This window comes from Bufo bufo, chromosome 6 (genome assembly GCF_905171765.1).
Source record: "Bufo bufo chromosome 6, aBufBuf1.1, whole genome shotgun sequence".
NCBI lineage: Eukaryota > Metazoa > Chordata > Amphibia > Anura > Bufonidae > Bufo > Bufo bufo.
The window spans coordinates 378,939,440-378,963,080 of NC_053394.1; the positions used below are offsets into that span (position 1 = coordinate 378,939,440).

Here is a 23,641-nt window from a genome sequence, read left to right on the forward strand (position 1 = left end):
CGAGGCATATTCGGTCTTATATACCTCACTTCCGGTATTTGGAATGCACTATGCGTTCCACCGTCTGTCTGCGCTTTTCAGATGCACTCTACGGCGCCTAGATGTCCTTCCGCCCTAATTAGTATATATTATAAAGCGCTTGCGATTATTATAACCAGCATCGCCGTTATATTTATGAATCTGGGTATATATGATTTCGAATCAAGAATCATAAACATATTATAAATTAATGCGATGTTTTGTCTGACCACATGACCAGAAGTGACGTCAGACGCCCGGTTTTCAACATAGCCTATAAAAGGAAACAACAGTAATATCACTGGTGCGGTCCTTTTTATTTTCGTGCCCTTATCATATGTGTCTGATTATTTGCAGCGTTTTTGTATCAACAAAACGCTGTCCCCTGATGAACCATTTGGATATCTCCTTTTGGGGAAACGCGTCGGGAAGATTGTTTATTCAGCAGGGACATCTAAGGAATCTGAGGGTTTAGCCACCGAGAAGTGGGGTCGCCCCTTTCGGGGCGGGTGCTCTGTTTTTAGGCATGGATAGCCAGCAGGGATAACCCAGGGAAAGAAGATCTTCCCCACCCCATTTTCTCAGCTGCAGGCCCACAGACAACCTGGTGATGTGTAACAGTGAGTCTCCTAACATCTTGAGATCATCTGTATGCAAGTAACCGTGAGTTTTTATCAAACAACTGCTGGCTATTTTTTTGCATCTCTGTAGGGTCTATCATAAACGCAGATGATAGTCTGGTTACTTTTTCCTTGCTGAAATTGTATTATTTTACTGGGCTGATGTTGTATCCTCAGTGCAGGCATCAGATATAGGTCATCATACCTACCTTTAATAGATATAAGCTTGGGGTTTACTATTTTATCTGCATATAAATAAAAGTTATATCTTAGGTGTTCTTGTTCAGTGATAGCTAGCTTTCCATCCAGGAGTCTTTATATTGCATGGTATCTCCCCCAATTGCTAGTTTAAAGTGTGAGGACTTTTGGACTTTATCCACCATGTGAGGACCGCCTACTACCAACACCTCTGTTTTGTCCGAGTTCAGCCTGAGCCAGCTGGTGTTCATCCAGTTTTGTAATTCCACTAGATGGGCATTGATGGATGCTGATGGGTCTTGACTGCCAGGCTTGAAGGACAGATACAGTTGTGTGTCGTCTGCATAACAACGGTAACCTAGGCCATAGTTCTGGACAATTTTGCCCACTGGGAGCATGTAGACTGCAAAGAGTAACGGCGATAACACAGACCCCTGTGGGACTCCATAAGTGAGTGGCACAGGATTAGAGTAGAGGGTGCCCAGGCACACTTGCTGTGACCTGCCAGATAGGATTGAAACAAGCTGAGGACAGCACCCTCTAGGCCACAGTAATTCAATCGCTGGATTCATATTTCATGATCCACGGTATCGAAAGCTGCAGACAAGTCAAGAAGAATCAGAATTGAGCACTCACCTTTGTCTCTTGCTGTAAGTTGATCATTCATTACTCGGACTAGTGCCGTTTTAGTGCTGTGCCTTTTCCTGAATCCTAACTGAAAGGTATCAAATATGTTGTTATCTGTAAGCCTGGCATCTAGCTGTTTGGTGACTGCCTTCTCTATAACTTTTGATAGGAATGGTAAGTTTGCCACAGGTCTGTAGTTGGCCACAGAATCAGGATCCAGTGATGGTTTCTTCAATAGGGGTTTTATGATTGCTTTCTTTAGTTCCTCTGGGAATAGTCCCCTTTGCAAGGAGCACTGGGTTATTTTGTGTAGTGCTGGTCTGATCAGTTCTGGGCACTGCATTAAGGGACCAGTTGGCCAGGATCCAGGTCACAGGTAGTAGAGTGGATATTTTGGATGAGAAAACCAAAATCTTCTTCGCTCAGATTTGTCAAAGACTTGCCATGGTCGTACGGCAATAGGCACATGCGAGGACCAAGGGTCAATTGATGTTGCTGGTATAATGCTGACCCGGATGGTAGACACTTTGTTCGTGAAGAAGGCAGAGAAATCCAAACATCTTTCCCTGGAGAATGTGGCTGGGGGTTTTGGGCATGAAGGATTGCAGAGGGTTTCGACTGTGTGAAAGAGTTGAGCAGTCTGTTCTTGGTCATAGATATTTTTTGCGAGATGAAGTCTGATTTTATTTTTCTTGGTTATTGCTTCTTGATATTGTTTGAGGTGAAGGACTATGCTAGATTTTAGCTCCTCGGACCCCGATTTACGCCACTGTGTTTCTAGTCTGTGCCCTTTCTTTTTTAGACCCCTGATGGTTTCATCAAACCAATTTGCTTTCTGTTTTTTGGTTGCTGATTTGATGCACCATGGGGCGATATTGTCGCATGTTTCATAAACCATGTTGTTGTACTGGGTTACTAGGGTGTTGGGGTCCATTGAACTGTGAAGCAGATTTGTAAAATCCAGGTTGGCAGTTATCCTCTCCATTGTTAATTTATTCAGGGGACGATATCAGATTTTTTTTCCTTAGGGTGCTGCTTGATAGGGTGATGTTCAAAGGCAAACTGTATTATGTGGTGGTCTGACCATACAACATGAGTAACCGTTATGTTGCTAATGACCAATCCTAGGTGGAACAGTAAGTCTAGGGTGTGTCCTCCTCTGTGGGTAGCAGATTTTACAACTTGTGTGAAGCCTAGTCCGCCCATAAGGTTTATTAGTTTAATTGCATTTTGTGAAAGATTGTCATCAGCCTAGACGTTGAAGTCACCAAGGATAATCCATCTTTGGTAACACAGTGTCAATGTGGCCAGCAGTTCTGAGAATTCCTGAAGGAATGGGTCAGCATCTCCGGGGGGACGGTAAACCACTAAAATTCTGATGCCTTTACCCGCTGGGATCTGGGCGCCTCTACATTCAAATGACTTAGTTGGGCCAAAATTTAGGGCTCTGAGCTGCAGGGTTGTTTTACCACAGATTGCTACACCCCCTCCTCTGTGGTCTTGTCTTCCCTTCACTTAAGATTGAGTAATTGTTTGGGACGGTTGCTTCCAGAATGGGACCTGCATTTGCATCAATCCAAGTTTCGGTGATACACGACAAATCGCATGTTTGAACAAGCTCTGCTATAATGGCTGTCTTATTGTTTACAGAGCGGGCATTGCAAAGCGATGCTGTGATTGAATAAGGCTTGGTAATGGTGACTGGGTTCACTGCAGGGGTATTAACAGTAGGAACATCATATAACTGCTTTAAATACCTATTTTGGCCTGTCTGCTTCCATAAAACACAGCTCTCAGTGGAGTGAATGTCTCGTCAGCTCCTGTCTCTGGTGAATAATGATTCTAGCAGCTCCTGCTAGGGGAATTCCCAGACAGGCTGTGTGTGAGGCTGGCTGTGATTGGTCAAAACTCTTGCTGTGTGAGAAGCTAGCTGTGATTGGTCTAGACTTTTGCCCATGTCATATGTTTATAGTAGGTGTCTAAAGGTAGACCCACTATAAAGAATTCTCAGTGGTCTCAAATATGTTTATTATTTACTGAGTATGCCTTATTATACTTATTTTAAGATTTAACTTTTATTCTTATCATTTAAAATAATGATGAGACGGCTGAGTTTAGTGAAACTACTGCGCTATTTAATTAGAGAGAAAGGAGAGGGATCAATTAAATAGTACTGGTTTAGAATAGTATACCTGTCTAAAAGGCCTATTGCATATAAGGGGAGAGCCTAGTTAGTTTTACTAGAAGTCCCTATGCCCTTACCCTACTTGACCTAATCTAGTCAGGGTGATAGCCTTAGTGGCTGTAGTCGGGGCACTATCCAAAAGAAAAAATTGTCCCAAAAGGCCTTAGAATCAATCTAACCCCGGCAGACAGACTAAGGAGTACAAATCTGATCAAAAAGTGGGAAGAAGAAGCCACAGCGAGTTCTCACAGATTCATGCGTTTGCTACTAGAAGAAGAAAGACTGAACCTTGAGTGCAAACAGAAAAAAGTGGACAACCACAGGGAGCAGGCACTTAGATTTGAAGACGAGGCTCAATTCTCATTGAAGGAGGAACAGCTACAGAATACGATTGAGAGGTTTCACTATACGTTCAGGGAACGCAAGCACCAACAGTACGTACGAGACTCCACAGAATTTAAAGAGAATAGAGCGTATCTCTTCGTAAATAAAACACAACAAAAAGAATCAGCAAGTGAAATCTCCTCCTCTGAGGCAGAGGGATCTGAAACCGAACAGGTTAGAACAAAAGGAGATAGGGGACAGAAATATAGAGGAAAAGGCAGGGGGAGACCGAGAACAGCATATAGAAATACCTATAACGAAGGATATTCAACATGCAATACTCAAGGACCTACACCCACCTCCTCATCATCAGCTGGATCATCAACTTTTTTGGCCCAGGCACCCACACAAATGCCTTACCATTTAAGGAACAAAGTGTAGGGGGGCACACAGAATATATTAATTCATGCAGTAAAATGCAAATCATTAACTTGACTTCATACAACCTATCCCCTTGTGATATATCTCTGTTGAGTAAAGGCCTGTCATTTGTCTCCACAGTTCAATATGATACGTTTGAGTGGAGTAAGGACCTAGCACTGTTTACACGCAAACTGCTCTGGTACAAACACTTCCGCCTGCAGGATCGTAAAAAATATGAAGAACTAAATATGAATCCCAGGGAACTTGAGGCCACATTGACCCTTGTTGGTCTAATGGAGGAAGGGGAGAAAGATAGAGCAGAAGGTCCTTTTACAGAACTCACACTAAAAAGTACCCAAATGCCACCACCTTTACCAGACTCTAGTATATCGATATTCCATAAACTAGTATCCAGGGACCTGGAACTAATTAAAACAACTAAGGGAATCTCAAACTTGAGGAAAGAAGAATACCAAGCCCTAATAACCCTAGAAAAAGACCGGAACAATAAAACCCTCGGACAAGGGAGGAAACCTGGTCATAATGGATCAAGATGCATACAAATCCATGTGTCTAGATATCCTGAAAGACAGGGAAACTTATGAAATTTTACTAAAAGACCCTGGCTCTACATTTGCCCTAGAACTTCGGCAAATTTTACTTAAGGGATTAAATGACAAGCTAATTGACCAGTCAGAACTTGATTTCCTCCTACCCAAATACCCGGTCTTAGCCACTTTCTACTCTACACCAAAGATCCACAAAGGGACGATACCACTAAAAGGACGCCCAATAGTATCAGGTGTGGGTAGTCTAGGACAGAACGTAGGTATCTACATTGATAAAATCATCAAACCCTTTGTGGAGACACTACCGTCGTACATACGTGACACCTCTGATCTCCTATTGAGACTCAGTGGTGTAAGTATGGACGATCAAACCATGTTGGTGTCGATAGATGTCGAGGCCTTATACAGCTCGATTAAACATGACTTAGGAATGAAGGCAGTAGAAAGCTACCTGAGTATGAGGGACATCAGACAATTTCGACACAATCAGTTCATACTTGATTTACTGAACTTCAGCCTCACTAGCAACTATTTTGTCTTTAATGATCACTTTTACCACCAGCTCAGGGGCACCGCGATGGGCAGTTCTTGTGCGCCGTCGTACGCAAATCTGCTCCTGGGCTGGTGGGAAGCCAATATTATTGTCTCAGAGGAGATGGAAAAATGGCAAGACAGGATAGTTCTATGGCTGAGGTTCATTGATGATGTCTTTGTAATGTGGCGAGGGACGGTAGAGGACTTTGGGGAATTCATGGAGACAATAAACGACAATACTATGGGCCTTAGATTTACATCTGAACATAGCTATGACTCTCTAGCTTTCCTAGATGTGCTCATTGAAAGAGGCCCTAATAACAACATTATTACCTCGGTGTACCGCAAAAAGACAGCAACAAATAGCCTACTCCGTTGGGAAAGTGCCCATCCCTATGCCCTACGGAAAGGCATACCAAAGGGTCAGTACCTTAGACTCCGACGAAATTGCTCCACTTTCAAAAAATTTAAAAGTGAGGCAGAGGATCTAAGGTACAGATTCAGAGACAGAGGATACCCGGATGGTATACTTCGAGTGGCCTATGAGGCAGCTGCCTCAGAGAATAGAGATGGGTTACTCATTCCAAAGAAAAAAAGGACAGACTATAGAGCTCCTTCCAAGACTACTCGTATTATAGGGACTTTTGACAATGCCCACCAACAAGTTAGGCAGATACTAACTAAGCACTGGGATATACTAAAAACTGATCCTGACCTGGAGGATATAATAGGACCATACCCAGCAATAACCTATAGGAAGGGTAGAAGCCTGAAAGACAGATTGGTCAACAGCCACTACCTACCCCCAACAAATCCTGGTAACTGGCTATCCAGGAAACCTACAGGCAACTTTAAATGTGGTAGGTGCTTGGCCTGTAGCCAGATAAAGAAAACAAAAACATTCACGTGCCCATATACGGGGAGAGAATACACCAATCGTGATTACGTGAATTGTCTAACCATGGGGGTAGTATATCTGGCACAGTGCTCCTGTCCCCTAGACTATGTAGGGAAGACAAAGAGAGAATTTAGGAGACGCATCAGAGATCACTATAATGATGTTCAAAATAAAAAGGACACATCAGTGGCACGGCACATCAACCAATGCCATGGTGGTAATACGGCATGCCTTCCGTTTATAGGTATCCAACTTGTCCCTAAACCCAAGAGGGGAGGCGACTGGGATAAACTAATCCTGAAGGCAGAAGCCAGATGGATCTATAGACTGAAGTCAGTTACACCAAATGGCCTCAATGAATACCTCTCCTACAAACCCTTCCTATAAATATACAATATACATACAGAGGGCAGTTTTAAATGGACCTCTATAATGTATACAGGTATTAAAAATGATAAATAACAATGAACCTATGTATCTATACATTAAATCATCACTAAAAGCGAAACATGATTGTAACAATGTGAGTGTCAATATGCCAAAAATCCAAAAAATGTAATATAACATTGAAGAAAAGACAGGACTCTATAATGAATGCCCAGTATTAAGGCTATTGGCAGGTCTAGCTGTATACACATTTAAGGCATATTAGCAAACTAGGACAGGTCTTAGCTGGCCAGCTACAAGTCTGCCTCCATCAATATTCGCAGAGTATTCACGAGTCTATAGATTCCATCTGATTCCATATGTAGTTTGGGGGATAGGGCAGTTTTCTCTTTAGGCACAGCCAAGGCCTTTGACAGCGTGGAATGGCAGTATCTGTGGTGTACGCTTCAATATATGGGGTTTGGGAAAAGATTCATATCTTGGGTTAAAGTACTCTATTCTAGTCCCAAAGCAAGAATTAGGGCAAACAGGGGTATGTCTATGGGATTTAAATTGCAGCATGGTACAAAACAGTCATGCCCTTTATCGCCGTTGCTGTTTGCACTGGCAATGGAACCATTGGCTGCTGCAGTGCGTAAGTCTCCTGCGATACGTGGATTTTGCTATGGAGCAGTGCAAAATAGAGTGGCGATGTATTCAGATGACACACTGCTGTTCTTAGGAGATACATCCACGTCTTTGCTGGCTGTAATGTCTCTCATTGACAGGTTTGCCCAACTATCAGGCTTAACAATTAATTGGCATAAGTCTGCACTAATGCTTATAGATGGTCAGCCAAGAACACAGGTGATACTAGATAAAAATAGCCCATGTGTAGAAGAGTTAAAATATCCCCTAGAATTAAAGATTTTGAGGAATTAAATCTTACCCCGAACTTTCTTAATAAATGCAAGGCTTGGTGCAATTATCAGTAATGGGTAGAACGAACCTACTCAAGATGGTTTTGATGCCGCAGCTTTTGTACATTCTACACAATGTCCTGGTCTGACTGCCAATGGACAGGTTCAAAAGGATTGACTCGATATTTAGAGACATAATATGGCGTAGGGGACAGGCTAGACTTAAGCTCGAGACACTACAATACTATAAAACGGAGGGAGGCCTAGCAGTTCCTAATCCCTGGGTGTACTACCTTGCAGCTCAAGGCCAGCACTTCAAAGGATGGCTACAATAAGAAACCTTAGACATGACTGGTCAGATACTGTATATAGAAACCACCTGAAAGGTAGAGACCTAATGATGCTACTGGAGGGACTGGAAGTGAAAACAGTGCGATCAGAAATTCCTATAAGACACACAATGTATTCAGTGTAGCAAAAGATTAAACAGTTGAGAGGAATCACCGGAATCACGTAATATACCCCAATATGGCCAAATACAGTATTATCTAAATTCAAATCATTGTCAGGATTTGATGAGTGGAAGGACAGACGGGTGATAAGAATAGGTCACCTCCTGGAGGGTGGAGTGTTCAGATTCTTCACCAGTATTCAAGAAATATATGGCATCCCTCACAGGCGCTTTTATCAATATCTGCAATTGCGTCATGCATATAATACGAGGTATAAGAATGGTAGCGTAATGGCACAAAGAGACGCAGCGTTGCATCTGATTGTTTCAGCAGGGGAAAGAAGGGGGGTGATATCTCTTAACATATCGATTGATACTAGATAAATACCCAGAATTTCACTCACTGACTAGAATGCATAAATTGGAGACAGATGTGGGCGAACTCACGAAAGAGCAATGGGCTGATATATTAGAGGTGGTGCCTGTGTCATCTTTTTGAGTGAAAGTGGAAAGCTTTCACAATTATTTATTATCCATAGAGTGTACAAGACACCAGTGTTTTTGCACCGAATTGGTCACAGATTAGATGCTAAGTGTCCTCTGTGTGATATGGAACCTGCAGACTTAATACACACGCTATGGAAATGCGCGGTCCTGACTGTATACTGGAGAGAGGTGACTGCTATCATACAAAAAGCATACTCCGTAAATATTCCACAAGACCCGAAAGTGTGTATCTTAGGCTATGTATCGGAATTGGGTACTGAACACGTGTTCAAACTGGCTATAGGCAGACTACTGTATGTGGCTAGGAAGCTGATAGCTCAGCACTGGATACAGGCTGAGTCTCCCACAATCGGGGAATTTAGGTCCAAAGTCAACACTATGATTGTATCTGAAAAGGCCATTTTCCAGAAAAGAGGCTGTCCCAGCAAATTTGAAAAATTATGGGAACCATGGCAGGCACAAATGTGCATGGGTGCTATCTCAGGTAGAAGAAGCAGCTGATGCCGGAATGGAGGGTTGGGCGGTGGGGGGTGGGGGGTGGGAGAAAGGGGGTAGCTAAGAGTTTAAATAATAAGTATACATGACAGTTAACAACTAAGATACAATAAGACTCATGTTGAATCTTAATTATTGTTGCAAATCTATTTTTATTGTATAATATATTCTGTACATTTGTGTTGTACTCTCTTTTGGAATCAATAAAAAAATTATCTGATTTAAAAAAATTACAATTGAAATGTATTTCCAGAAATTGGTTCCTCTCTAGTGATATTCTTTTCATAATCTTTGGATGGTGTGTACAGTATTTATGAGTCGCAAGCACTTAAAGGAGTTGTCTCATCTGAGACAATGGGGGCATATCACTAGGATATGCCCCCATTGTCTAATAGGTGTGGGTCCAACCGCTGGGACCCACACCTATATCGAGAACAGAGCTGGCCAAAGTGGTCGCTGGAGGACTCTGGTCCGGCCACCACCAAGCACTCTCCCCATAGAAGTGAATGGGAGTGCACTGTGCATGAACGGCCACTGTTTCCAGGGCCTGACGGAAATAGCCAAGCCAGTGCTGCACATGCGCATGAGATAGGCACCTATCAGACAATAGGGGAATATTCTAGCGAATTGCCCCTGTTGTCTCAGAGGAGACAACCGCTTTAATATAAATGCGTGAAAAAAGGAAGATGTTATGGTGTGGGCCGTGCAGTTTGTTTACTTGAGAGTGACAGGACTGAGATTTGGAGAGACCTCAGTGTGCGCAGTGTCCTAGCTGCAGTGATGATGTTTGGGTCACAGGATTATTCTTTGGCGCTATATGTAGTTGTGTAATCGGGAAAGGCTGCAGGACAAGGCTACATTCACACAACAGTGAAAAATGGCACACAGCTGTTTTTAGAATTGAAGTCAATGCCGCTAGAGATAATCCCCCGATCTGTGCGCTCTCCTCAGCTCAGCAGGAGAGATGACATCATCACATCACGTCTGCTGCTGGGAAGAGCATGATGTGCTCGGTATTACTTTTTTAACTTTATTCACAGTACAGGAGCTTCACTGATGTAAAGGGGACACTAAGGGACAGCACTACTGCAGGGGGCGCACAAAGGGGGCATAACTACTGTGTGAACACAACAAGGGGACACTCTACTGAGTGGAGGCACTTAGGGCCCTTGCAGACGAGCGTTGGTCACGCTGTGAGCCCGCAGCGTAGCACCTGGCCTGAACTCCCAGCGCTGTTGGGGGTGACATAGCATTATATTTATTTATGATGCTATGTAACCCTTACAGTTCTGGAATGTATTGGATAACACTGTCATAATGCTGCCAGTGTTATCCAATACATTCCAGAACTGTAAGGGATACATAGCATCATAAATCAATATAATACTATGCAACCTAGTCAGTGCAGGGAGGTCAGGCCAGGAGCTGAGCTGCGGCTTGCAGCGTGACCAACGCTTGTCTGCAAGGGCCCTTAGGGAGCATTAGTACTGTGAAGAGGGCACTAATGGGAATTCCACTGTGAAAGGGACACTGAGGGGAGATAACTATTGTGTGGGGCACAATGGGAGCATTTAGTGCTAGGAAATGTTTTATTTATAAATGACTGATTGGGTGGGGGTTGCATGGAAGTTGATCAAAGTGGAGGCCAACCTGGGCTAGTTATGGTCCTTGGTTTACTATTAGATTGTGGTCTGTTTGGCCACCACAGTTTTAGTCAATTCATACTTGAATTTTATGCCATGTCTTGTTCTTTATGTGGATTTTTTTATATGGAAAAGTTATAAAATTTCTATGCAATTTTATGGTGTATTATTCATCAATAATTAAATGTGTTTTATTCTTGGCAGATGACTGTACCAGGAACTCAGAGAAAGATATGATATCTCTAGATTTTGAAGTAGATAATTGTGGTATCACACAAAATACATTTGAAGAGCATGCCAATATCCAAGATATACCCTCATCCAATCACAGCAACAATGCATTATTTGATCCTTTTAACCAGGTCCGATCTTCTGATTCATCACAGACTGAAACACAGAATAAAAGTCACAGAAAAGGTGTTAAACATCAAACAGCTCACGTAAGAGGGAAGCCATTTTTATGTTCAGAATGTGGAAAATGTTGTAACAATAAATCACATCTTGTTATACATCAGAGAATTCACACAGAGGAGAAGGCATTTTTATGTTCAGAATGTGGAAAATGTTGTAACAATAAATCACATTTTGTTATACATCAGAGAATTCACACAGGGGAGAAGCCATTTTTATGTTCAGATTGTGGAAAATGTTTTAACAATAAATCACATCTTGTTATACATCAGAGAATTCACACAGGAGAGAAGCCATTTTCATGTTCAGAATGTGGGAAATGTTTTAACCGTAAATCACATCTTGTTGTACATGGGAGAATTCACACAGGGGAGAAGCCATTTTCATGTTCAGAATGTGGGAAATGTTTTAACTATAAATCGGATCTTGTTGTACATCAGAGAATTCACACAGGGGAGAAGCCATTTTCATGTTCAGAATGTGGGAAATGTTTTAAGAGTACATCAGAGCTTGTTATGCATCGGAGAATTCACACAGGGGAGAAGCCATTTTCATGTTCAGAATGTGGGAAATGTTTTAACTATAAATCGGATTTTGTTGTACATCAGAGAATTCACACAGGGGAGAAGCCATTTTCATGTTCAGAATGTGGGAAATGTTTTAACAATAAATCATCTCTTGTTAAACATCAGAGAATTCACACAGGGGAGAAGCCATTTTCATGTTCAGAATGTGGGACATGTTTTAACCATAAATCAGCTCTTGTTGTACATCAGAGAATTCACACAGGGGAAAAGCCATTTTCATGTTCAGAATGTGGGAAATGTTTTAACAATAAATCATCTCTTGTTAAACATCAAAGAATTCACATAGATCAGAAGCCATTTTCATGTTCAGAATGTGGGAAATGTTTTAAGAGTACATTAGAGCTTGTTATGCATCGGAGAATTCACACAGGGGAGAAGCCATTTTCATGTTCAGAATGTGGGAAATGTTTTAACTATAAATCGGATTTTGTTGTACATCAGAGAATTCACACAGGGGAGAAGCCATTTTCATGTTCAGAATGTGGGAAATGTTTTAACAATAAATCAGCTCTTGTTAAACATCAGAGAATTCACACAGGGGAGAAGCCATTTTCATGTTCAGAATGTGGGAAATGTTTTAACAATAAATCATCTCTTGTTAAACATCAGAGAATTCACATAGATCAGAAGCCATTTTCATGTTCAGAATGTGATATGTATTTCAACCATAAATCATCTCTTGTTAAACATCAAAAAACCCACATATAAGAGAAGCCATCTTCATGCTTAGCCCGTTAGTGACTTCCCTTATGTGTTTTTATGGTGGTTACTAACTGGCTTCATTCCTTCAGATACTCCTTTTTTTTTTTTTTACACATTTTCAAATATAATCTTTATTAAGGTTTTACATAGATAATGCGGTATTATTAATTAGAATAATCCATGCATTAAGTCAATTTTTATACAAGCATATTGGACCAATAGGGTTGAATATCCCTCGGAGAGTCGCATAGAGATTAAAAATACCTTAAACAAAGAGAAACATTTCCACCTCCCTTGAAACTGGTGCTTTCTTCAATTGATAGAGTGTGGTTGTGATGAAAGATCTCAATCTACCTGAAGTCTCATCAATGTGCCAGCTACCTTCTTTGTTAGGTACCATTCAGAAGACACAAATGGTTCCATTAGTGTTTTAATTTCTGTATCTGAGTACACTGCGTTAATAAAGCTCTCCCACCTCCCAAAAAATGTTTTATCTTGTCTTCCTTTGTTTTGCTCAGTGTCAATTCTTTCCATATCAAAGTACCGTTTGATGTGATTAAAAACCGCCGTTACTGAGGGAACTCGGGGTTGAAGCCATTCTCGGAAAAGGCAGAGCTTTGTTGCCAAGATAGATGTGTACTACTGGTGGTAGATATTTTCCCTCTGGGGGACATGAAACAGGATAAGCTCTGGGGTTAGTGGTACAGATACCTTTAAATGGGTTCTAAGTTGGGCTTTTATCTGTTTCCAGAATTTTTTTGATTCTGGACAGGACCAGACCCCATGAAGCATATCGGACCCTTTGAGGTGACATTTTGGGCATCAGGTTAATTTTGATTGATCCCTGTTATTATTGGAGAATTTGAATCCATATATGGCTTTATGTATCATTCTAAAATGTGTTTCTCTCCATCCTTCATTGGAAATAATTTTTCGTAACTTGTCCCAGCCAGATGTGGGAAATCCTGCCAGTGTGAGAAGAGGGTCTCCATCACATTTTTCTGTTTTGTTTCCCTAACCCCTTGGTAGAGTTCCAAAAGACACCTCTTCCCTACGCCTCGACCCAGAAGATGATCAAAGTTGTTAGGGGAGAGAATCCTATCTGGGTTCTGTACCATGCTTTTCAAAAACCCCATAAGTTGGATATAGGCAAATAGGTGTCGTGTGTATCTAAGATTATATTTCTCCTGTATTTCGGGGTATGAATAGAAGCGTTTTTCCTGCGAGTTCCAGAGGTCCCCAACTTTAACTATACCTCTCTCCCTCCAAGTTACAAAGTGTTGAGACTCTGTCCCTGCTGCGAATTCTGGATGACCCCAGACATGCATGTGGTTTGATAGCATGAAAGGGAGACCAAATATTTTGCACACCTCCTTTCATGCAGCAAGTGTGTCCCTCATTAATAAGCTAGATTTTTTTTTTGAGGAGGGGATCATTGTCAGTTTGGTATGTAAAAGCTCCCCCAGTGACCATGGGCGTACTAATTGAGACTCAAGAACATTGTTTGTATAATTGTTGATACCAAATACCCAGTCAATACAGTCTCATTAGGCTAGTTAAGTTATATAGGCAGAGATTTGGAAGAGCCAAACCCCCCTTCATTTTAGGCAATTAAAGCTTGGTCAGTGCTTTTCTGGAACTTTTTCCGGCCCAGAGCCGGACCACTGATGAAGGCTGCAATCCTTCGAAACGCGTATGGTTATCCAAGCCCTGGGAAGCGCTTCCAAACTCCCCTGCACCATCAGGCTGCCTCCATCTATTGACAACACCGGGAATTAAAGCGCGCGCTAAACTGCCGCACGTGGCAAGAACGCCAGACACAGTCAGCAGCCCTCTGACCAGAGGAAAAGACGGCAACATTCGCATCGACAGACTGATCCACAAACAGCAGCCCTTCGCGGTCATCGCATCCATCTGCAACCGCGCTGCCGGCCCCGTCTATCCATAACCGCACTAAGCATCCACAGAACACGGAGGATCCTGCGCGGAGACACCCACATAGAAGAACCGACGATCCTCCAGAAAGGTAACAGCGACCAGATAGCCAATTTTAGGTGGGACGCCACCAGGCACTGGGTCGCTGAAAATAACTTTCGCATAGCTGTGTATACACATACATCTGATCTGGAATGCTGCTGATATATTCTTTTAAACCTGTCACAATTTAGATCTTTGTACTAACTTTTTACTTATTTTAATCAACTGAATCCATCTCAGACTATTGACTATATTTGTCTAATATTTAAAGTTCTACATACCATGATTCTGGACTTATAGCCCAATACAGGGTGTTTTATCATCACATTTTCACATTATTTTTCTTTTTCTTTATTCATTTATCCATTCATCTATTTTACACCACCCACTCCTCTCCCTGTACATTGGGAGTGACCTATATTGATAACGTTTTTATTACTACCCAAATAAATATAGTTTTTATCATATACACACTATCCCTTGTCCTTTGTTGATATCTGCTGGTGACCTCATATAGAGTGCCTGTCTTCCTATGTTCCTATACGCCTGCCTTTTCTGACTGGGTGAGTCAGCTTAGACACGTGCACCTTGCATATTGCCCACACAGGAGAGCCACCATATTCCTTCGAAACATGTTTCATATTCTGCTTTGGTTTGCTGAATTTTTTTTTTTCAAGAGAGTGGTTGGGTTATTTTGGAAGGCTGTATATGCAGCTCTCAGATCATTACTGAGATGAGTAAGTTTCAGCTTCGCCGAACGTTTCGCCATGATTTTACCCCGTAGAACTGCTTTTCCCGCATCCCACAATAGTTGAGGATTTGCTGACTCCTAATTTTCTTGCTAATATTCTAGCCACCAGCCCCGCAATAGGTCTCCAAAGTTTTCATCTTTTAATAGGCCTGAGGGAAAACGCCATACAAAGTCAGTGCCCCTGGGTATCTTTCCACGTATTAAAATGGACATCGGGGCATGGTCAGAAATTACCATGTCTTCGATTTTGGGGTCTGTAAAGCGGCCTATGCCCCCTCGATTGACTAGTATATAATCAATACGCGACCAGGCTTGGTGTGCATGTGAGAAATGGGTGAATTCTCTACCTTCTGGGTTAAATAGTCTCCATGTATCAAAAAGATCTGCATGCCTCATGAGGAGTGATAGTCTATGTTCCCCTAAACTCTGTTTATCGGATAATTTCGCTGCACTTTTTCTGTCCTCTTCCCGGTTGACTACAGCATTCATATCTCCACCTACTATCCTCAATTCAAGAGGATCATGCGCTATACGTTGACTAAGGGCCGTAAAAAATTTCACATCAGGATTGTTCGGGCCGTATACGTTATAGAGACTGATATCTCCTCCCGGGGATGAGAGGTGTAAGTGTGACAGATGCCCCTCATCATCATGGTTATGTGCTACTACTGAATAAGGAAGCCCCTTTTTTAATAGTGTGATAACACCTGCTCTTTTCCCTGTAGTCTCTGAGCCATATACCTCCCCTACTCATAAGCGCTTCATGCGCTGGAAATCAATCAGTGTTAAATGTGTCTCTTGTAATAGGGCAATATCTGTACCTAGCCTTTTAAGGTGTTTTAAAACCATCATGCGTTTGCTTGGAGATCTAAGCCCCTTCATATTTCAGGATAGGACTTTCAGATGGTTAGCCATTGAGTGGAGGTTCATGAGATTTAGTATGCATTTCTGACAAACTTAGAACAGCACCAAAATTACCCCTCCCTCTATCAACTTCAAAACTATTCCCAAATTCTAATTGTAATTGTAGAAAACAACTGGGGATATAACCCTTCCCACTAGCTGCGGGTAGTAAAACAAGAAAATCAAGTCTTACTAAACACTCAATTCGGACTTCGCTTTTTCCAACAAAAGGAACATTTTTGGAAAACGAGATAGATGTACTCCTATAACACATCAGGCACAGAATTTTAGAACCTAATATAGATGTTGGGTGTGTGTAAGAGATTCACATTTTCCCCATTTGCGAATAACTCCCCGCTAGAGCGGACCTTTAGTGGAGGGTTGAGTGAGAACACAAGTGTCCCCCTGACCCTCGGGTCACTCCCAGTATGGGCCTACTCATTAAATAGGTGGCAATAGTAGTATAACATATTAGAGCAGAGGACATCATGTTTATGCACATATGCTCATTTGACTTGCGGGATACCCCGGGCAAGAGTAATTGCTCAAGGTATTGTGTACAAGCTGTCTTGTCCTGATAGGGGGAAAGCATAAAAGAATACCTCCCTGGCTGACGTTACTATGTAGCCCAATGTTCCAGCCAGCGCGAGCTCAATGATATCACCATCTTTGTCAGAGTCTTTTTGGCGGGAAATCCTCGCTACGGTCTAGAGCAGCAACAGTGTTAACATAAAGATATGGCGTCCCAGACCGGGACACAGCCGCATGGGCTATAATGTCATTTCTGGGTAGTGTTATAACATGCTATCATTATTAAACAAGTAGTTGAGAAGATATGTGTCGCAAAACCAACATCGCCACTGGGTTTTGGAGGGGCCTGACTACCAGCCTCTTGCCCCAGGATTATGGGCCCTCTCATCAGCCAGGCTTCCTTTGTTCACAAAGGACTTGTACTAACTTGAACCCCTGGTCTAATTCGTGCCATTTTGGGATGTTAAATGTGTATTGAAAAGGGTGGGACATTGTATACATTGAGTAGTGAGGTCTGTTCCATTGTCTCTCTGTGTGTATTGGCGATGTCCTTTGTCCTGAGAATTACTTCTCGGTTGTCTCCAGGACAGAAGATATTGTGTATTATCCTAACTAAGATGATTCCATCAACCCAGTGTGAGGTAATGGTATCGCAGGCAGAGGGGAGGATTTTGTGTGGGAGTGTCTGAGTGTATTGTACGTGGTTATTGGCTGTTTTTACAAAACCCTGTGGGTGGTAACCTTGTTGGAAAATGTGTATAAATCAATGCTTGTGTGTTAAAATAAAGAGTTCCTGTTTTACCCTTTTATCATGTTGAGGCTGGTGTTTGGGTAACTGATCGACACTGGGGGATTGCTATACGCTGAAGATTTGCTATACTCCCCTGGCATAACTACTAGCTCTTGTAGGAGCTGTTCCTGCTCTCTGAATGTAAGAGAGGTTCACCCACTGGAGCCTGGAGCCTTGTCGTAGGTCCAGGGTGGGTAGGAGATGGTGAGGCCTCAACCAAGCTTCGGCGGTTCGTGGGGTTTGCAGTGCTTACGGTGTCAAGTGGAGTGCTTGGAGTCCTCAGGAAGCACTAGGAGCACTTATCAACGGAGATACCCGGTCGGGGTGCTAGGAGATCCATTACATTGGTGGCAAACGGTGGGATGGCGTCCTAGTGTGAGGAGAAGCAGCTCGGAGACACCGTTCGTGGAGTATATTGAGGGCAACGCTAGTATCTGTACAGCGCCCCTGGCTACAGCAGCAGGATGGAACCAGCAGTGGCATACGATGAGGAAGATCTGGATGGCTGGGATGCATTAAGGAAAGGCATCTGGTACCAGGCCCTGGGTAATGTACAATACCAGCGAGGTGAGAGTCTCCCCAGTGGAGAGCAGCGATTGCAGAAGAAAGTGGCCCTGCGGATGCCCTTCCTGGGAGAGCAGCCCCTGGAGGAATGGGTGAAGGAACTAGAGCTCCGGGTATGGCAGGAGCTATGTTTGGAGGAGGCCTACCAGGCGCTTTGGTGGTATATGGCACAGTATATACCCTGGACAGCTGAGCATGACAAGCCAGAGGGTGAGGAGTTTGGTGGTCCTGGCTTGTTATGGGAGTCCTTTGCAGAGCCTGACTTCGGGAGCCCTGCACAGTCCAGACTTCAGGACATTTTCTATGAGAGGGAGGCTAGGCTGGATTGGGATGACCCCCACGAGGTAGAGAAAGACCTGGGTCACCTAGCAACCCTGGAATGGGAACTGGAGCAGGACTACCGAGATCTCTTCCACTCCATTGCGAGGGCTCAGCGAGAGAGCAGACTGTCAGACCCAGGTCCAGAGCCCTTCAGCTGGGAGGATATTGTGGAGGTGTACTGGGAAGACCCGACTGAAGTATCCCCTGCTTCAGTACCAGCTACAGAGGTAGGGGACCTCATAGACTGGTCCTGGGGGGAAACCCATATGGCAGGTGGAGATGGGACCGAGATCTCTCCACCGGCCCTACAGGGATTCTGGGCAGTCGGCCCAGATCCCCAACGGCAGCCAGAGTTTCAGGGAGTAGGGACGGACAGTTGGTCCTGCTCCCCAGCGGCAGTATGTTTTTCAGGGAGAGGAGAGCATCGTCTCCATTCCCCAGCGGCAGTGTACTTTGAAGGGAGAGGGGACAACCGGTCTCTCTCCCCAACCACAGGGGGACAGCACCCCTAACTCCAATGGTGCAGATGGGACCGCAGTCTCTGCACCAGGCCTACCGGGATGCTGGACGGCCGGTACAGATTCCCCACCAACCCCACAGGAATGCCAGGAGGAGGAGGTTAGCGATCCCCCCTCTCCACAGCAGATCCGCAGCAAGGTCCTGGGGGTAGGATTCCCTGACCCCATCCCAGCGGAAGAGCTGGCATCTGGGCAGAACACAGTTGGCCTCTGCCCTCCTCTATCCTCTTCTCCAGAGGCTGACTCCACACCAGCTTCCCCAGCGGAAGAGCTGGCATCTGGGCAGAACACAGTTGGCCACTGCCCTCCCCTATCCTCTTCTCCAGAGGCTGACTTCCCACATGCTACCCCAGCGGAAGAGCTGGCATCTGTGCAGAGCGCAGTCGACCTCTGCCCTCCCCTATCCTTTTCTCCAGAGCCGGACTTCCCACAGGCTACCCCAGCGGAGGAGCTGGCATCTGGGCAGAGCGCAGTCGGCCTCTGCCCACCAAGTACCGACAGTTCCAAGCTAGAGAACAACAAGGAAGCAAGGAGTAGCAGATGCCCCCTCAACAGCTGGGGACATACAGAACAGAGCCAGGCCCCAAAATTCAACAGGTCCAGTATTGGGTTGTGGGTGGACTGCCAGACTAACTCGGGTACCGACCGGCGTGAGGTCCGGTATCTGGTTAGTCTTCCCTGGGAGGGGGAGATGTGTGGCGAAACCAACCTCGCCACTGGGTTTTGGAGGGGCCTGGCTACCAGCCTCTTGCCCCAGGATTATGGGCCCTCTCATCAGCCAGGCTTCCTTTGTTCACAAAGGACTTGTACTAACTTGAACCCCTGGTCTAATTCGTGCCATTTTGGGATGTTAAATGTCTATGTGTATTGAAAAGGGTGGGACATTGTATACGTTGAGTAGTGAGGTCTGTTCCATTGTCTCTCTGTGTGTATTGGCGATGTCCTTTGTCCTGAGAGATAATTGAATTACTTCTCGGTTGTCTCCAGGACAGAAGATATTGTGTATTATCCTGCCTGAGATGATTCCATCAACCCAGTGTGAGGTAATGGTATCGCAGGCAGAGGGGAGGATTTTGTGTGGGAGTGTCTGAGTGTATTGTACGTGGTTATTGGCTGTTTTTACAAAACCCTGTGGGTGGTAACCTTGTTGGAAAATGTGTATAAATCAATGCTTGTGTGTTAAAATAAAGAGTTCCTGTTTTACCCTTTTATCATGTTGAGGCTGGTGTTTGGGTAACTGATCGACACTGGGGGATTGCTATACGCTGAAGATTTGCTATACTCCCCTGGCATAACTACTAGCTCTTGCTCTCTGGATGTAGGAGAGGTTCACCCACTGGAGCCTGGAGCCTTGTCGTAGGTCCAGGGTGGGTAGGAGACGGTGAGGCCCAACCAAGCTTCGGTGGTTCGTGGGGTCTGCAGTGCTTACGGTGTCAAGTGGAGTGCTTGGAGTCCACAGGAAGCACTAGGAGCATCTATCAACGGAGGTACCCGGTCCGGGTGCTAGGAGATCCGTTACAATATGTACTTATCCCTCTCTCTCTCTATTTCGTTTTTTGTTCAGCCTGCGTCTCGTGTATCAGAGGTTTCCGATCTTGGTGAGCCTTTGGGAAAGGTGAGGGCTGGCAGTTGCTTATCCCGTTGTCCAGAGTTCCCCAAGGAGTGAGCTGCCTCCGCTAGGTCTGTGAAAGATGTGAATGATCCATCCAGGTGGAAGATCTTCAGGGTAGCCGGGAACAATAGGGTGAAGCGGACTTGCTCTTTAAAAAGTGCGGTGCAGATTGGGGCAAAAGCTCTTCTACGGCGCGTCACTTCGGCGGAGAAGTCTCCAAAGACGAGAATCTGGTGGTAGAGTATCATGACCTTCCCCCCCCGTTTGAAAGCTTTGAGTATAGCCACCTTATCAGCGTAGTCCAGGTATTTCACTATGACTTGCCTTGGTCTATTGCCTCGAGATGACGCTGCGGCTGATTTTCCCTTGCTTGATGATTTTACCCGGGGGGGATAATTGACCCACTCTGTGGGCCCTCTCCACTTTACAATGAGTAGAGATGCCTAGGGCCTCGGTGAGTTCTATTTCACAGATCGTGGTGAGGTCTTTAGCCGGGATGTTTTCCGGGAGACCCAGAATGCGGAGATTGCCTCTCCTTGAGCAATTCTCCAAATCGTCTAGCTTGTCCCATAGCTTTGTGTTTTCTGCCAGGACCCTGGTATTTTGAGCTTGTACCTCCTTGCGTGTGCCTCCAGGTCTTGTATCTTAGTTTCTAGGTCCCCAAGTCTGGAGGAATGATGAGCGACCTCCGCTTGCAGTGCCGCAAAGGATTGTGCCACCATGGAGGAGAGGGCCTCCTGAAGATCTGGCAGGAGACACGCTGCAACTTCCACAGCTAGGTGTTTGTAATCTATGTCCATCTTCTCCCTTTCTCCCTCTAAGGGCTGGTTTTCTGTGTCGGTCACAGCTGGGAGTAATGCGCCTTTCGGGCTCTCAGGTTGAGCCGCCATGTTGCTTTCCACCAGTGGCTTGTTGCTCTTTGCTGGGTTTCTCTTTGATTTGCTCCCCATGGATACAAGAAAGCGGTCCATATACCAATGTCTGATGACTTTGGTTGATTTTCCCGACCGTAAATAGTTTATAGGCAGGCAGTTTGCTAGGGAATCTGTCTGTGCAGTGTTGTCCTTTCATGTTGGCGCCTGAACCGGAAGTACCTCCAGGTACTCTTTTTTACAGGGAGATCAAACAGCGCCTTGCTTTCAGTTACCAGAGGTAGCCGAGGTAGGATCGATGATTGGGACGCTGTGAGAGCTCCCCAAACAAACATAGTCTCCTGTATTGAATGAATATTGGTAATCAAAGGACAGATCCAGTTAAAAGTGAAACTAAGTTTTTTTTTAAATATATATCTCCTCTAAACACAAATGTTTGGTGAGAGAAAAAAAAAACAGTTTCCCAAAGTTACCACCCTGCCTGTGATGGGTATGGGGACCCTCCATTCCTGTAAGACTGAAAATACAGGGCCTATATGTGAAAGATTAAAAAATAGAGCTGGATTCCCACAAGAGTTGGTGTCCAGACATGTGGAAAAAGGGGCGTCATTCACACTTGTAAATGGCCAGTTATTTGCAGTCTTACTGCTCTTACCGTAAAGAATCCTCTTCTATGTTTGTGTACAAACCTTCTTTCCTCTAGACGCAGTGGATGTCCCCTGGTCACAGTTACAGTCCTGGGGATAAATAGATGATGGGAGAGATCTCTGTACTGACCCTTGATATATTTATACATAGTTATTAGATCTCCCCTCAGTCGTCTTTTTTCTAAAGTGAATAACCCTAATTTTGATAATCTTTCAGGGTACTGTAGTCCACCCATTCCAGTTATTACTTTAGTTGCCCTCCTCTAAACCCTCTTTAGCTCTGCTATGTCTGTTTTGTTCACAGGAGCCCATAACTGTACACAGTACTCCATGTGTGGTCTGACTAGTGGCTTGTAAAGTGGCAGGACTATGTTCTTATCATGGGTATCTATGCCCCTTTTGATGTAACCCATTATCTAATTGCCCTTGACAGCATCTGCCAGACACTGGTTTCTACAGCTTAGTTTGCTGTTCACAAAAATTTCTAGGTCCTTTTCCAGTGTTTTACCATTTAGTATTGTAGAGGACGCCAAGGTTGGGTCCTCAGTGACAGATATGTATCACCATTATTTGGGTTGTGGTGCCTTTAAGAAAGCACTACCTGGGATCCGGTACCCACAGGGTTAACTCACTCTCCTGATAAGAGGAAAAGGAAGTGAGTGAGGTGGCTGGCTGTGAACAGAGCTGGAAACTGAGGACATGTGGAAAGTTTGGCAAGAAAGCCGACTGAAATATACCACAGACTAAAAAGAACCCAGGGTAAAAATACCTTTATTTTTGAACGGACTGCTCTACTGATTATGTTGTGCTGAACTAAGCAGACTTTAAGTTTGGTTTGTTTTCCCCTTGGCTGCTGGAAGCTGTACCTATTTTCGTTTTGGAAAATAAACATCTGTTTTCTTTAACCCTGGGCTGGCTCATGCACCTGGTTTATTGAAGCGATCTTCCCCCATATTACAGTATGTACTGGTGACTTGCATTATTCCTTCCCATGTGCATAACCTTACATTTGTCAGTGTTAAACCTCATCTGCCACTTATCTGCCCAAGCCTCCAATCTATCCAGATCCCTTTGTAGCAGTATACTGTCCTCTTCCATTTTAATTACTTTACACAGTTTAGTGTCATCTGCAAAAATTAATATTTTACTGTGCAAGCCTTCTAAGATCATTAATAAATATATTGAAGTGAATATGGCCTAACACTGACCCCTGAGGTACCACACTAGTGACAGTGACCCAATCTGAGTGTACCATTAATAACCACCCTCTGTTTTCTATCACTGAGCCACTTACCCACATGCAGACATTTTCTCCCAGTCCAACCATTCTCATTTTATATACCAACCTTTTTATGTGGTACAGTGTCAAATGCTTTGGAGAAGTCCAGATACACGACATCCATTGATTCGCCGCTGTCAAGTCTAGAACCTACCTACCTCCGCTTTTAATGGGGAATTTACTTTTGCATTCAGTTTATTTTCTTCAGTGAATACAGTGGAGAAGAAAATATTTAATAGCCTTGCTTTTTCCTCATCGCTCTCTTCAACTCCCCCCTCATTACTCTGTAAAGGGCCGACACCTTCAGATTTATACTTTTTACCATTTATATAATTGAAGAAAATTTTAGGGTTACTTTTACTCTCTTTGGCAATGAATCTCTCTGTCTCTAGTTTGGC

The 23,641-nt window shown here is 44.0% G+C and overlaps 2 protein-coding genes across 2 annotated transcripts in view; one reads left to right on the forward strand and one right to left on the reverse strand.

The window, feature by feature from the left end:
- LOC121003526 (zinc finger protein 260-like) overlaps positions 1 to 23,641 on the reverse strand; it is a 402,690-nt gene that overhangs the window by 211,730 nt on the left and 167,319 nt on the right. The gene's annotated exons all lie outside the window — the stretch shown is intronic.
- LOC121003517 (zinc finger protein 208-like) overlaps positions 1 to 23,641 on the forward strand; it is a 1,049,660-nt gene that overhangs the window by 52,550 nt on the left and 973,469 nt on the right. Inside the window, exon 4 of the mRNA XM_040435419.1 lies at positions 10,983 to 12,478. Within this exon, the coding sequence (XP_040291353.1) occupies positions 11,012 to 12,478 (1,467 nt within the window). The 5' untranslated portion in view covers positions 10,983 to 11,011. The remainder of the gene's footprint in view (positions 1 to 10,982; positions 12,479 to 23,641) is intronic.